Raw genomic sequence first — 16,576 nt, 5'->3', positions numbered from 1 at the left:
AAAAATAAATCTTAAAAAAAAAGTATTACCTTTTAAATTAAAAAAATGTTTTTCCCCCAAAGACAGAGAGATCTATCTTGCATCTGCTGGCTTGCTCCCCAAATGCCCATGACAGTCCAGGGTGGGCCAGGTAAAAAATGGAAGCCTGGATCTCCCTCTGTCTCCTGTGATGGATGGCAAGAACCAGAGGACTTGAGGCATCACGTGCTGCTTCTCACCTCAGGGTAGCACATTAGCATGAAACTAGGTCAGAAGCAGGAGGCTGGCACTGTGGCACTGCAATGGGCTCAGCTGCTGCCCGTGAGGCAGACATCCCATTTAGAAACATGGGTTTGAATCCTGACTGCTTTGCTTCTGATCTAGCTGCCTGTTAACAAATCAGCAAATCAGTGGAAAAACGCTTGGGCCTCTGCCACCTGCCTAGGATATCCAGACGGAGTTCTAGACTCCTGGCTTCCACCTGGCCCAGTTGGGGCTGCTGGGGCCATTCGGGGGGGTGAACTAACAATTGGAAGATCTTTCTTCAGCTTTCAAATAAAAGTTTTAAAAATAATAATAATAAAAAGAAAACAAGAGAAGAAAAAGCAGCAGAGTCAGGACTCAAACCTAGAGACTCTGACAGGCTGGGTGTCCTGGCAGTGTCTTGACTACCATGCCAAATGCCCACACCCCAAAACTTCTTTTCCCCCATTTCATTAAGGTTGGTTCCCTAACCTTTATCTTGTGGGCATTACTGGTTCAAAGTTGCACACCCCAAAATCCAGAATTCCATAAACGCAAGCTTAGCAACAACATGGGTATGGCAACCCTAATTTGAAGCTTTTTTTTGCACACAGATGCGATGCTCAAAAAGCCCCCGTGTGGAGCATTGCAGATCGTTAGCTTAGGGGTGTTTTATCAGGGAAGTCCACAATTACTCTCAAAAAACTCCAGAATCAGAAACACTTTTGGCCCCAAGCATTTGAGACAGGTATCTTCAACATGCTGAATTTTGTGTGTAAAAGTTCCTTGGTTCACATCAGCTTTTGCTCCCTGTGCTTGCATGACTAATTTAAATTCAAGCTTTTGGCCAAGCACACTGGGGTGGATGTGTAGCTGCTGTGTCACATTCACACAGGCCTGGCGCTGGAGAGGATCTTGCCCACAAGTTGGAAGGGCAGGGAAAGTACAAGAGCAGTGCCTTCTGGCTCCCGGGACCCTGGGCCATAAGCACATGACCTCCCAGAGGGAAGGCCCTACGGCAGGGCACCTTTCCTTCCTGGGAGCAGGTATGTGCTTCTCAAAGCCTGGCATGAACTATGGTGGAAAGTGCTTAAGCCCAAGCCTTAGGTATGAACAAGGAACATGTCGGTTTGGGTAAGGAGGGCTGATGTGGTGGCAGAGTGGGCTAATCTTCCACCCGAGGCATCAGCATTCCATGTGAGCTCCAGTTTATGTGCTACCTACCTATCTTCCATGTGGGCTCCCTGCTGATGGCCTGGAAAGGCAGAAGGGGATGTTTCATGCCATTGGACCCCTGCCACCCACAAGGAGACCCAGAAGAAACTTCTGGCTTCCAGCTTCACACCGGCTCAGCTTGCTTGGGCCACTGTGGCTATTTAGGGAGTGGACCAGCAGATGGAAGATTCATGTCTCTATAACTTCTACTTTCAAGTGGAAATAAATATTAAAAAAATTAAAAACAACAAGAGGACAGATCCTCAGATATGTGGTGGGTTTCCAGTGCTCTGCACCCTTGCTCTTCTCCATCTCTCCAGAGGGCCTCAGTAACAGGCACATTCCACAATGTGTAGCCCAGGAGTGCATGGAGAGGAGGGGACCTGAAACGGACATAGCTCAAGAGACAGGACCAGCACCACCATCACCTTACCTCTGTCTTGTTGTTTCTGTTAGGAATCTTAAAATACATTGTAGGGAGGGAAAGGAGCATCTGGTATAGCAATTATAATACCACTTGTGACTTCCATATCCCACACCAGAGTGTGTGGGTTGAGTCTTGGCTATGCTCCCAATTTCAGCCTCTTACTGATGCAACCCCAGGGAGGTGGTGGTGACCACTCAAGTATATGGATCTCTGCCACGCACGTGAGGGACCCAAGTTCTGGGCTCCAGTCTTTGCGCTTGCCCAGACATTCAAGGGTTGAGCCAATGAATGGAAGTTCTGCCTCTGTCTTTCAAATATATTTTTAAAAACTTATATAAATAGAGGTCATACACACACTGTAATTGGTCATGCTCATTCCCGGGCATACTCAAACTACAGACAACTGGACAGCAAAGAGTTAAGATGCTCCCTGTGTCTTGGGCCTCAGGCACCAGGCTGCTGCCCTTTCCGGACAGGGGCTGCCCCAGGGGTCTCAGTTCTTGCCGGTTGTTCCGGAGTCTTAATTCACTGGGTCTGGGAAGCCAGCTCCCAAGGGTGGTTGACTTCCTGCTCCAGGCTTCTCAACAGTGTCCCTTCCAAGTACACTCCATTTTAAAAGGGTTTTAAGTGGTGGCTCCAGAGGCCGTGTTGGCTCGGTAGCAGAGAGGCGCCAAGTGACCCAACATCCCCTGAAAGCTGCCGAGAACTTAAACAAAGCCCTCACAACAAACACTTGCCTGTGCCCTGCTCCCAGGCTCTTACAAGAGATAAGGCGCAGGCACCAGGAAGCTGGGTTTCACACTGGGCAGCAAATCAGAAAAGCACACAGGCTTCAGGGTGCAAAGTGAATCCAGCTGCCAAGTGCTGCAAAAACTGCTCTAAGATACAAACTCTGTATTTTATTTTTTTAAAGATACGAAATGCCAAGGCTGTCTTTTTTCTAATCAATTCACCGTTAATTTTAAAAGCATAGTTGAGAAAGAGGTATTTTCCATCCACCTGGCTAGCATCCCAAACAACCCCAACAGCCAGGTCCAAACTAGGAACCTGGAATTCCATCTCCATCTCCCATGTGGGTGCAAGGGCCAGATGCTTGGGCCGTCGTCTGCTGCTTCCCCAGACGCAGTAACAGAGAGCTCTAACAGAAGTGGAGGCGCAGGTGACGCCCTGAATCTGACCCGACGCTAGCTGCGACACACAAGACCAAGTCCGAGGACTCCCCAGGTGAGATTCCTTTCTTCTTCTCTCAATCTCTCTTTCTTTCTTAAGATTTATTTATTTCCACTAGAAAGGCAGATTTACAGACAGAAAGATTTTTCGTCACTAGTTCACACTCCCAAATAGCTGCAACGGAGCTGCCCTGATTTGAAACCAGAAGCCAGGAGCTTTTTCTGGGTCTCCCACGTGGCTGCAGGATCCCAAGGCTTTGGGCCATTCTATGCCCCTTTCTCAGGCCACAAGCAGGGAGCCAGAAGGGAAGTGGAGCAGCTGGGATACAAACCGGCATCCACAGAGGATCTGGCGCTTGCAAGGTGAGGATTTAGCCACTGAGCCATCGTGCTGTGTCCCCTAGGTGAGATTTCTTGGGGGACTTCCCAATTAGACTGCTAGACTCAAATTCTGTCCTCAGAGAGACACACGGTATGTAGTCTCAGCCTGGGGCTCCCAACTCCTGCTCTGCTGTTTCAGCCCAGACCTAGTGGCTGAAGTCCACCTGCGTGGGAAACCCAGAAGCCACCCCTAGCTTTGGATCAGCAATGCCGCTGTTGCAGCCACTCTGGGAGTGAACCAGTGGATAGAAGATCTGAGCTTTGCGAATACTCCAGCTATCTTTTCCTCTTATTCTGTATCTAATATGTACCAAGATTTACTTATTTGAAAGAGTTACAGAGACAGTTACCATCTACTGGTTCACTCCGTTGATGGATACAATGCAAAGGGCTGAGCTGGACAGAAGCCAGTCCTGGAACCCAGCTACTACATCCTCATCTACTGTCTCCAGACGCATTAGCAGGAAACTAAATCAGAAATGGAGGAGCTGGGGCTCAAATCATGTCTCCCATATGGGATGTGGGCCCAGCATGGTAGCCTAGCGGTCAACATCCTCACCTTACACGTGTCGGACTCATATGGGTGCCGAATCCAATTCTGGTGGCCCTGCTTCCCATCCAGCTCCCTGCTTGTGGCCTGGGAAAGCAGTCGAGGATGGCCCAAAGTCTGAGGCCCTCCATCCATATGAGACCCAGAAGAAGCTCCTGGCTCCTGGTTTCAGATTGGCTTAGCTCTGGCCATTGTGGTCACTTGGGGAGTCAATCAATGGACAGAAGATCTTCCTCTCTGTTTCTCCTCCCCTCTGTATATCTGACTTTCCAATAGAAATAAGTAAATCTTAAAAAAAAAAAAAGCGCGATGTAGTCCGACCTTGAAACATCAGGACTGGGTCTCCTCAGTTGCTGATGCCAGCAGAGAACACAGGCAGACACACACAGGGGACATGACAAGCAGCTCATCTAAGCCAACAGAAGGTGTGGAGTATCTCATCAAAAGATGCAATGCGCAACACGTTAAACAGCTCTTTCAACACAAAAATGTCCCTGAACAACAACAACAGATGAACTGTCACGGAGAAGACTCCAAACAACAGAGGAACCTCCAAACCCAGAGCGGGGAGTGAGCACAGAGGAGACAGGAAGTGGCTCTGCTGGTCGCTTCTACACCTGTTACCCTCTCCACCAAGGCCTGTCAGAGGAAGGCCTTCAATCAACAGCAACCCCTTCGGCAACCAGACGTCGTCAAACAATCTTAAGCTTGGTTTCCCGGTCCCCTCCTTTTCACATACATTGAAACAAAGAGGCAGACAGTCAGGGGCTGCCAGATGCGACATCAGAGGTGGCAGATCAACTCCTCGCCCCCGTATTCCAGGCCCAAACCAAGCACCCTTTCCAATCTAGTGGGGGTAAGGGACCAGGGGACAGCTAATAGCCCTACTGTTGAACTGGCACTGTGGGGGAGGCAGGCGGGAACCCCAGGGCATGTACCTGCAGTGGTGGGCTCGGTCGGGTTTGATGCTGCAGCATTTGGGACACTTGTACACCACCTGCCCAGGCTTCAGCTGCAAACTCTCGATAAATTCTTTAGTAGCATTTCCTTTGGGCACGGCCCCCTGAAAGAAAGAGGAATGGCGTCAGGGTCAGCTTGCTGCTTCCGGCGACCCCAACACCCTCGGCAGGGCTAACCACCTTAACAGCACAAATGCATGTGTGTGTGACCTCTATGTTCAGAATGATGTCAGCTGCCAGGAATAGACATCACGATGACAAAATGCCACCAGGCCAAGTTAACCCCCTGATGAGTTTCTGCACTAATTACTCCATTTCTGATGGCTCTGGCTTCCTTCTGCTAGAGGCACTTTGAGCTTCACGCTTTCCAGGAGCTGACTGACTGCTTTTGGTTTACACTAAACTTCCTGGTAGTAGTGCTGACCTTTGCCACCTGCCACTGGTGAGTATTCTAACAGCCCAGCTTTCCAAATCCAGCTTGCAGATCCAAATTTGCAGCTCTACCTTTGAACAGATTCTGTTAAAACTGGAATTAAAATATAGGTGTTGTGACATAGCATCCTAAGCTGCCGCTTGGGATAACCTGCATGCCACAAGGCAGTGCCAAGCTGAGCCCCTGCTAATGTGCTGAGGAAGCAGCAGATGGAGCTCAAGTCTTCGAGTCCCTGCCACCCACAGGGAGACCTGCACCTGGTTCAGCCCTGCTGCTGCGGCCATGCGGGTGTGAACCAGTGAATGCATAATCTCCTCTGCCCCACTTTCTCTCACTCTGCATCACAAATAACTAAGTATCTCACACACACAAAATCCCTGAGTCAACTTCTGTTTATTATTATTATTTCTTATTTGAAAGCAGATTTGCTGCTGGTTTATTCCCCAAATGGCTACGATGGCTGGAGCTAGGCAGCTGAGCTGAAACCAGGAGCCAGGAATTTCCTTGGGTCTCCCACTAGGTGTAAGGACCCAAGGACTAGAGCCGTCCTCTGCTGCTTTTCCAGTCCTTCATCTGGGAGCTAGATTAGAAGTGGAGCAGCTGGGACACGAACTGGTGCCCATGTGGGACAGTGGCACTGCAGGTGGAGGATTGGCATGCTATGCCACTACACAGACCCATGTCTGATCCTCCTACTGCCAGGAATATGACTTTGCATCCAGTTCTTGGTGAATCCAACTGCCCAGTCCTGGCCGCTGTAGCCATTATGAGGAGCAAGCCAGCACATGGAAAAACCTGTTTCTCTTCCTTTCTTTAACTCCTTGCAAGTAATTTTTTTTTCAAAGAAAATTTATCTGAAAGACAGTGACAGTGAAAGAAGGAGAGACAGAGAAAGAACTTCTATCTTCTGGTTCACATTCCAATGGCTCCAGCAGGGTGGCTTGAGCCAGGCTGAAGTCAGGAGACGTAAACTCCATCCAAGAGCCCCAAAGTCAGTGCAGGCAGAGCCCTGGCCTGGCACAGTGAACACACAGCCCAAGCTAAGGCATCTGACAGCTTCCCGCTAACGAGTGAAAAGCGCTGTCAGTAGAATAAGAAAGGGAGACCAAGGAGACCATCCTGGGGAACGCCATGTGTTCTACTAAGCCCCCAACAGAACCGACATGCTCTTTGCACGGCCCCCACTTGCGCTCTAAAGGATAACCAGGCTCCACTTCTCAGTGGGTTCCCACAAGGCACCATGATCAAGGAAGTCACTGCACTATCAGAACAGCAGAGCATGGAACTTCCTCCAAGTCCTGGAAGGCAGGGGAGGGTGGGGAGAGGCAGGTGCTTTGGCCAGACGAGCCCTGGTCTCCCTACAGTACAGTTAAAAACTCAAATCGGTTAAGTGAGGGTCTGCTGTAGAAGAAGGGATGAGGACTGGTTATCTGAGCCATTTTTTAAAGGAGTTCCGGAAGGGGAAGAACCACTGAAGAGACATCGTTAAATGCCAAGAACACAGTGAAGCTATGTTTTTATCTTTTGCTAGGAACATGACTCATAGGGGTTGAAGACTCCACCTGCAGAGACCAATAAAACAGCAGCTCTCGGCCGAAAACCTCCACCATGCCAAACGCCGGGGAAGCACAAGGAAAGTGGGGAGGCCGCTGGAGCTGAGCACCTGACAGGCAGGGTCATCAGTGCTCAGGAGCTAAGGGGGAGGAAGGAGGACTCGAGGTGGGGGTCCTGGGGTCGCCAGGAGGAGCTCACTGCATGCTAAGCAGGAAGGAGGTGGTGAGGTGGGATGTTGACCTCTCCATCCCTTACACTCTCTCAAGGGTCTCAACTGTTGTTGGAGTTATCCATTCAGTCTGTTGTCAACAGTACAGCATGTTAAGCTGCTGCGTGCAACTGTAGCATCCTGTCCTGACCTGAGTCCCAGATGTTGTGCTCCTGCCCCAGATTCTTGCTAATGCACCTGGGCAGGTAGCAGAAGGTGGCTTGAGTTCTTGGGTCCCTGCCACCCAGAGGATGACCAGGGTGCCATTCCTGGCTCCCAACTTCAGCCTGGCTCAGGCCAGCACATGCAACCGTTCAGGGAGTGAGCCAGAGAAAAGATCCGTGTGTGTGTCTGCCTTTTTTTTTCAAAGATTTATTTTATTTTTATTGGAAAGGCAGATGTATAGAGAGGAGGAGAGAGAGGAAGATCTTCCGTCCGATGATTCACTCCCCAAGCGGCTGCAACGGCTGGAGCTGAGCCAATCTGAAACCAGGAGCCAGGAGCTTCTTCTGAGTCTCCCAAGCGGGTGCAGGATCCCAAATCTTCGCACCATCCTTGACTGCTTTCTCAGGCAACAAGCAGGGAGCTGGATTGGAAGCAGGGCCACCGGGATTAGAACTGGCACCCATACAGGATCCCAGGCATGTAAGGCGAGGACTTTAACCACTATGCTATCATGCCATGCCCTCCCTCTGCCTTTCAAATAAATAAATCTTAAACTTTTTTTTTAAAGTTCAAAACAGTACAAAGTTATTCTGTAAAAAGCACTCATGTCAGAAAAACACATGACAGAAATTTTAAAAGCAAATAAAACTTGGTGGGCAAGAATCATATGATATGTAAAACACCACTGAGAATATTATTCTACATAAGACACTACATATACCATAGAAAGTGAAACAAGAAACACCAATTACAGATTACACACATGCAAACTTGCATAGGGTAACAGGCAAGCTACATGCTAACAGTAGCATCAGTTACCTAAGAGGACTGAAGACACATTTTATTTTTTGACTATCTGAAATATTCTATTATCAACATATGGCTTTTGCAATATCAAAAAGACTCATTAAAAAAACAGTAAAACCCAATAAATCCCAAGAAGCAATCACCTAAAATAGGAATATGACCATCCTGAGAAACGAGTTGGGGTTTGGAAGACCTTGTAGAGGCAGGCCAAGAAGCAGGGTCCCCTAAAAGCCTCATCTTTCCATCACATGTGTAAAAAGGCAACCAAATTTCCACACTGTGTGACTTTTTGTGGATCCTGAATCCATAAAAACCTGCCAAGACACCACTGTCACATGCATAAGAGGAAAAGTGCAAAGGGACATTGCTCAAAGAGACCAAGTGACGGAGCTGTGCTTTCCTAAGCCAAGACCCAGGCGGCTTGCTTCACGTAGCAGCTTTCTTGAGGCCCAGATCATAAGCACGTCCCAGACACTGCAGCAAGAACGGGCAGTCAGAGCTCCTGCTCATACTCTCACTTTTGCCTGGGATTCTCTATTGTTTAAATAAAGATTTATTTTTACTTCCTTGAAAGACACAGTCACAGAAAGGACAGAGAGAAGAGCTCTTTCATCTGCTAGTTCACTCCCTAAATGGCCACAACTGTTGGAGCAGGGCTGGTTCAGCCTGAAGCCAGCAGCCTGGAACACCAACTGGGTCTCTCATGTGAGTGGCAGGGGACCAGTACCTGGGCCATCTTCCACGGCCTTCTCAGGCTTACAGAGACCCAGATCGGAAATTTGATTTAGGGCTCAAGCCTGTGTTCAATATGGGCTGCCAGAATGGCAAGCAGCAACTTAATCCACCGTGCCACAATGGTAACCCCTCATCTGTTCTCCTAGACTAAGACTAGAAACAGCAAGGCAGCTTGGGCTTCCTAACAGCACGACTCCATGTGCATCAATCTCCCAAAAGGTTCATCCCCATTCAGGCAAGCTTGCACCTGCCTGCACCTGCCTGCACCTGCGCCAGCCCTGGAGAGGTTCATCCCTATCCAGGCTGCTGCACCTCCTGAGCTCTCCTGGGGACACCTCTTGCTTTCCTAACTTCTTTCTCTCCTTTCCTCCCTGCCTCCCTCCACTTTGTTTTTAAAGAGTGTGTTCTTTCAGGTGAATCTCCAGACTCCAGACCTGTGGAAGTGGTGACTAATCTTGTACTGTACAATCCTGGATACACAGCAGGGAGGTGGAAGACCTGCTGGGACACTCCTGCCACTGATGTCCCATCTGCATCACTGAGAAACACCTGCTCCCAGCCCCACCCTCAGGGATGCCTTGAAGCTTTCACATGAGGACGACCTTGCAGGTGGAGTTCATTTTCCCTTTCTCCCTCCCAAGGGAAGGCATACTTGTGGTATGAAAAAGGAAACATACAAGGCCAGCACAGTGGCTCAATTGGCTAATCCTTAGTCTGCCAAGTGCCAGGATCCCATATGGGCACTGGTTCGTGTCCTGGCACCCCTGTTCCCCATCCAGCTCCCTGCTCATGCCCAGGGAAAGCAGTCAAGGACAGCCCAAGGCCTTGGGATCCTGCACCTGTCTGGAAGACCCGGAAGCTCCTGGCTTCAAATAGGCTCAGCTTGGGCTCACTGCACCCATATGGAGAGTGAACCAGCAGATGGAAGATCTTTCTGTCTCTCCATAAAATCTGCAAAATTAAATCTTAAAAGCAAAAAACAAAGGAAATATGTATGAGAAGGAAAAATCCACCCTCTGACTGGATTACCTAGGATATATGCTACTAACATGCTGAGTGTGTTCTTCCTGCCTTTTCTTTCTGTATACAACTTAAAAAAAACCAAAATAAAACAAAAAAACCTTAAAATGCATAGATCCATGAAAATGCTCACCTTCATCTAAGTTACCTAGTTAACCTCAAGAGGATCGGTTTAAAACTGGCTTCAGGGGCCAAAAAAAAAAAAAACCCTGGCTTCAGAGCAATTGTTGAGGTTCTCCTGTCCCGGATGTTGCCCTGTACCTCACTCTGCCCTCAGTGGGATGGAGTGCAGCCACGTGCTGTTTGCGCACATGTGTGCATGTACACCTGTGAGTGCTGTGGAGGGGCCTGGAGTGCCTGCACTCACCATTCCTCTAGTGGCTAGCCCAAGCTCCCGCTACCTCCTTCCCCTACACATTTCCTTTTTGATTTCAGAGAAAACTGCGACTGTTGCTAAGTTCTTGCGAACCCCTTATTCCTCCCCAGACCAGCAGGACCCACTGACTTGGAGGACGAGGGGTCCAGCTAGTCCTGGCTCCCAGGGACTCCAATCTCTCCAGGCTCTCTCGTCATGCTCTCAGCAGACTGCACCTTTGTCCACCTTCCCTGCTAAGTCATCCCCTTACTGTTCAGCCTGTTGTGCACGGGCACCCATTCCCTCAACACCAAGAATTCCTCTGACCATGTCACTGCACAATGTCCGGTGGCCAAACCCAAAGATCAATTCTTGGCCCTCAGCATCCTCAGGGTCTCCTCATTGCCCACTAGCCTTTCCTCCCCGAGTGTGGGCCATCTCTCTCCCTGGATTTCATGATCCTGCCTGTCCTGGACATTAGGGTTCCTCAGGGACCTTCTTCCTGCCCACTCTGCATTCGCCCCTGAACCATTTTGCCTGCAATCCCCAACTTCTGTTACAGAGTTGAATCTTACTCCAGCGTGGACCTCTTTTGCATCTGCAGGGGTCTCTATTCGCTTGAACAAAGGCATTGAAACAAAATAAAATCAAACTCCAGAATTCCCTGTGCACAGCCAACCCTCCACCCACTACCCTTCTCTGGCCCATGGCACATCCACCTGGCTTGTTATTCAGGTAAGAAACCCATCTTGGATCCTTCTAACCCTGTATTCCCCAGCCCTGCCGGACTACTCCGTCAGGCTGATTCTGCTTGAAGCTATGAATGCCCCGCCCTCCACACCACTGTCACAGCCTACTTCCAGGCCTACAGGCTCTTCCTCACATCCGCAGCCTCACTTCTGCCCTTCCTCTTGACTCCTCTCCAGCATAAACTTTCTCTCAGTGTGAGTCTGATCACATTATTCCTAAAAGTCTGTAATGCTCCCTAGGGATGATTGTTACCCAACCTGCCCTGGGTCCAATCAGACCATGCGCCTCCCTCCCTCCCAGCCTCACCCTGCGGACGCCGTGCAGTTCCCCAAAGGCACCGTGCCCTCTGACTTTTCCTCTTCTGCCCTCCAACTCCTTACTGGTAGCACCCAAGTCCTCTAGCCCTTCAGCTGGCCAGGCACCTCCTTGCTTCTTTTTTTCTTTAGCATTTATTTTTATTGGAAAGGCAGAATATATGGAGAGGAGGGGAGAGAGAGGGAGGAAGATCTTCCATTTGCTGATTCTCTCCCCAAGAGGCCTCAAGGGCCAGAGCTGTCTGATCTGAAGCCAGGAGCTAGGAACTTCTTCCAGGTCTCCCACATGGGTACAGGGTCTCAAAGCCTTAGGCTGTGCTAGACTGCTTTCCCAGGCCACAAATAAGGAGCTGGATGGAAAGTGAGGTTGTTGGGACATGCCATATGGGATCCTGGTGCATGCAAGGCGAGGACCTTAGCCACTAGGCTACCATGCCAGGCCTTGCTTCTTGCACCTACACCAGCCCCTCCTCAGACCCAAGGATCACCTTCTCTGCCCCTTTCGTGATGCCCCAAGCCAAGCCAGACAAATTCCTAATCAGTTCGCAGGCTAACACGCAGGGAAACACACCCCACCCACCCAAAGGAGAGGCACAGCATCTCTCCATTCCAGGCCCAGCAAACCACCCAGGGTCTGGCAAGTAGCCTGCATCTATTAAATCCTGACTGAGGAACAACAGTGGGACAGACGTTTACACAGTGCTTCTATGCTAGCAGGGTTTCACATGCTGATAGAACCCTGTTCTGTCAGCTAATTCTGACCATGAGCCCAGGAGGTAGACACTATGCTGTCCTCCCTTCTTATCTCAAGTAAGCAATGCAGAGATGTCCCACAACTTCCCAAGGTGACGCTGCCAAGAGGCAGCAGAGCAACATTTAGACCTGGGCAACCTGACTCAACAACCCGTCCCTTTACACAGAGGCACATTTACCAGGTATTACTGGTGTGTGACTTGGAAAAAGGTGGTTTTTTTTTTTTTTAATATTTACTTTTATTGGAAAGTCAGAATTACAGAGTGAAGAGAGGAAGAGCTCCCATCTGCTGGTTCAATCCCCAAGTAGCCAGAATGGCTGCAGCTTAGCCAATTCGAAACCAGGAACTTCTAGGACTCTCACGCAGGTGCAGGGTCCCAAGGCTTTGGGCCGTCCTTGACTGCTTTCCGAAGCCACAGGCAGGGAGCTGGAAGGGAAGTGGAGCAGCCGGGACATGGATTGGTGCCTGTATAGGATCCAACATGTTCAGGCGAGGATTTAGCCAACAGGCTACCATACCAGGCCCACGAAAGGCTTTTGTTACAGTTGCCTCAATGGAACACCATTCTCTTGCCAACAATGCCATCACCCACTAACACTGAAACACATCCAGGGTCACAGCTCGTGCTCTAATCAGTATCTAGGATAGCGTAACTGCGTGAGAAGGACACCAAGGAAAACAGTGGGAGCAGGGCTGAAGAAACCAGCAGTTTTCAAGGGCCATCTCAACAACAATCAAGCATGCTGGGGATGGCAACCAAACTGGTGCCAATTCACATCCTGCTTCAAATCCAGATCGCTATTTACGCCTGGGAAAGCAGCGAGGAAGGTTCTGGGCCTTGAGCTCATTGACCTTGAGCTTGTGAGACCTGGAAGAAGCTTCTTGCTTCTAGCTCTGGACCAGTCCAGTTTTGGTGATTGCAGTCATTTGGGAGGTAAATCAGTGGATAGAAAATCTCTTTCAAGTAAAATAAATCTCCCTTTAAAAAAAGACTTACTTCTTATTGGAAAGGCAGATATACAGAGAGGAGGAGAAACAGAAAGGAAGATCTTCTGTCTGATGGTTCATTCCCCAAGCAGCCACAATGGCCAGAGCTGAGCCAACCAGAAACCAGGAGCCAGGAACTCCTTCAGGGTCTCCCACGCGGGAGCAGGGTCCCAAGACTTTGGGTCATCCTCGACTGCCAGGACTAAAACCAGCAACCATATGGGATCCCAGTGTGTACAACGCAAGGACTTTAGCCACTAGGCTTTTGTGCCGGGCTCAATAAATCTCTTTTAAAGAGAAAAATAGTATTAAGATGAAATCACGCCAGGATCCATCCTTTCTTCTGCTACAGCCTTTATCACAGGAGCCTACCCTGTCTCCTTGACCAAGAGGCTCCCTGCTGGGTTTAGAAGATGAGGAACCACAAGTAAAACCTGAACAAAAGGGCATTTTTTATTACTGTACCCCAGCACCAAGAACATCATAAAAACTTCTGAATAAATACTTAACTTGCTTTCAGTATGACCAAGTTGTTGCAACTGTAAACTCTTTTAGCCACTAGGCCACCACGTTGGGCCCAACTCTTTTGGCCTTTCATGTGTGGGAGTATTTACAATCAGACCCACGTACTTGTTTTCCTCAGGCGGGGCCTGCTGGGTGTGCCTGTCAGGCCAGCAGGCCCCTGCCTGTCCACATGCGCCATCTCAGTGAGACACACGCTTATGAACAGGCCACTGGCTCTGTCACATCCAACGGGCCTGGGAAAGCTGCCTCCCTTGAGATGCAGTCACCTGAGACAGCAGGAAATGAGAAGGGAGCTAGCCCCAGACCACCCTCTTCACTGTGCTTTCCTTGGGGCTCACAGAAGTGAAGCCTGTGTGGCCAGGACCACAGCTACCAGCAGTGCTTTTCTTTGCCTGATTTAAACACACCTCCCAGGAGCCGAAATGTGAAGCCACAAAAGGCATTTTTCAAACACTGCAGCCTCTTGCCTTTTGGCACACAAGATGGTGATGAATAGGATGGGGTGTTTTAATACCAGGGGACAAAACCTCCAAGAGCCACTATGTGGCCTGGTATATTCAGCTGGTCATCACACAGAACACTACCACTTTGCCACAGGTATTCATCAAGAGGCTGCTGCTGTGGCCCATGCGGGCTGGCCTAGTGTCTGAGGCAAAAATGTACCTCATCTAAGCCATTTTTGTGTCAGTTCCTGGAACTTGATGTGGCTTTCCTCTCAGATCTGCCTGGCTCTAGTCCTGGAAGCATCATCCTTATCCAGCTCTCAGTACAGCTCAGCTGTTGTCACCTTGTTCCAGAGTACAAGGCCAATTCAACTGCATCTTTCCGGCCAAGATCCTTCTACGGTACTGACAGTATATTCACCCAAGACAGACAGGTGTGGTGCTGATGCTGGGCTCTTCTGTAGGTGGATTTCTATAGAATTGTGAACAAGGGAGATGGTCCCACCTTCTTCCCCTCACTCCCACCCAACCCTGACCCTCCTGATTTCCACATTCCCATGGTCCAAGGGGTACATGCAGGGTATGCCCACACCAGGGCCAGAGGAGGAAGAGTGTGGGCTAGTCAAAACGAGCCCAGACATACTCACGGGGTCCGTCAGCATGGCCCGGCAGTGGGAAGCCAGGGCCAAGAAGGCCAGCACGTTGAAAAGGATCCCATTGATGATGCTGTACACGTAGTCTCTGGATGGAAGCAGCATGACAAAGAGGACCACGAACTCCGCGTAGAGGACCAGAAACCAGGTGACAATGGCACAGGCAATGCCACAGCCGTCGCGGATAAACCACATGGTTCCCACAGGACCAGGGTAGGGAGGTGGGATGCACTTCTCTGGCTGGAGGTATACAGGTTTTCGTTCAATGTCTCGGAAGTGGTGGGCGGGGTTGAGCATCATAAGTTATTCTGTCCATACTGGCATCTGAAACACAGGAAAGGATGCAGGAACTTGGAATTGTCTTATCAGCTAGCAGACAGACAAACCATCTTTCCAAAGTGAACCACAAGTATACAGTGCAAACTCCTTGCTGAGGGCTGCCTGCACGCCCCTTTTACTCAACATGTGAGTTGTCTTAGAATTGGCATGTCGGGTTCTTGCAGCGATGGACTTGGTGCATGGAGCCAATAATAACATGCATAGGCTACTGACTGATGATCAATTGCCGAAATTTATTAGGGGCAACAGACTTTATACACTGAGGGTAGTATAGGATTAGGGTGGAGGTATTTAGCTCATCAACAAACCCATCAACTGTTTCTCTGCTTTTGTTTGGAACGCCTTTTGTCTTGTTTATTCCACCAAGTGTTCTCATGCACATACTTTCCACTCAACTGTTCTTTTTTTTTAAAGATTTATTATTATTATTATTATTATTATTATTATTGGAAAGGCAGATATACAGAGAGGAGAGACAGAGAGGAAGACGATTCACTCCCCAAGTGAGCGCAATGGCTGATGCTATGCCGATCCGAAGCCAGGAGCCTCTTCCGGGCCTCCCATGCGGTTGCAGGGTCCCAAAGCTTTGGGCCATCCTCGACTGCTTTCCCGGGCCACAGGTAGGGAGCTGGAAGGGAAGCAGGGCTGCCGGGATAGAACCGGTGCCCATATGGGATCCCGGGCGTGCAAGGCGAGAACCCTAACCACTTGCGCCACGCCCCCGGCCCCACTCAACTGTTCTTATACAAATAATATCCCATCAGGTGTACAAAAGGTAGTCATTAGGTTGTTCTCTTGCAAAGGATATCTACTCAGTCACACAAAAGGCACCCATTCAGTTGTTTATCATGCAAATATTGCCCAATCAACAGTAATCCTGTGCTCTCTGACCTTCTAGGGTCACATTAGCATATTGGCTGCAATTGGCTAATCATCTATTCCAAGTGCCAGCATCCCAAATGGGGGCCAGTTCTTGTCCTAGCTGCTCCACTTCCTATCCAGCTTCCAGTCTGTGGCCTGCGAAAACAGTGGAGGATGGCCAAACGCCTTGGTACCCTGTACCTATGCGGGAGACCCAGAAGAGGATCCTGGCTTCAGATCAGCTCAGATTGCAGCCATGTGCTCTATCACCTATAGTAACAGCAGAGCTCAAAGCTATCTTATCCCCAGGTGGATTTGCAGCTGGGGAGTAAACCAGCAGATGGAAGATCTTTGTCTCTCCTCTGAAAATGTGCCTTTCCTACAAAAATAAATCTTAAAAAAAAAAAACACAGAGTTTTCTTCTCTGCCCCTTAGTGCCAACAGGACCATCTGGCCCTAAAGATTCACCTGACAAGGATGGAAACCCAAATGCCTGGGCAGGCTGGAGCAGAAGCAGCAGACACATCTCATTGCAGGTGCACGACTAGAACTCAGGCCTCTGGGTTATTGGTGATCTAGGCCGACTGGGCTTCAATGGATCTGCTCAAGCTTTCACTTAAAGGACAGGGAAAGGGGAGACACATGTGTACCAACTTCTCTGGGAAATTTGTCACCAATAACATGCCTGCCTCTACACCAAGGTCAAACCCATAGGTTGCTGTTGAGGCTGCTTGGGGTTAACAGGAAAGT

General features: G+C 49.5%; 1 protein-coding gene across 4 annotated transcripts in view; it reads right to left on the bottom strand.

Moving 5' to 3' along the window:
• ZDHHC3 (zinc finger DHHC-type palmitoyltransferase 3) overlaps nucleotides 1–16,576 on the bottom strand; it is a 50,107-nt gene that overhangs the window by 17,632 nt on the left and 15,899 nt on the right. For 3 of the 4 annotated variants that reach the window (XM_040994337.1, XM_040994339.1, XM_040994338.1), the window contains exons 2-3: nucleotides 14,621–14,950; nucleotides 4,903–5,027 (exon numbers count right to left, since the gene is read on the bottom strand). In XM_040994337.1, the coding sequence (XP_040850271.1) occupies nucleotides 4,903–5,027; nucleotides 14,621–14,926 (431 nt within the window). In that variant the 5' untranslated portion in view covers nucleotides 14,927–14,950. Of the gene's footprint in view, nucleotides 1–4,902; nucleotides 5,028–14,620; nucleotides 14,951–16,576 lie in introns of those variants that run through there. The other variant, XM_040994340.1, reaches the window with a different exon arrangement.

The sequence above is a fragment of the Ochotona curzoniae genome, unplaced genomic scaffold (genome assembly GCF_017591425.1).
Source record: "Ochotona curzoniae isolate NIBS_2020 unplaced genomic scaffold, NIBS_Ocur_1.0 contig_908, whole genome shotgun sequence".
In the NCBI taxonomy this organism is placed as follows: Eukaryota; Metazoa; Chordata; class Mammalia; order Lagomorpha; family Ochotonidae; genus Ochotona; species Ochotona curzoniae.
The sequence above is the reverse complement of the archived record's forward strand: the minus strand, read 5'-3'. Positions and strand labels throughout refer to the sequence as shown.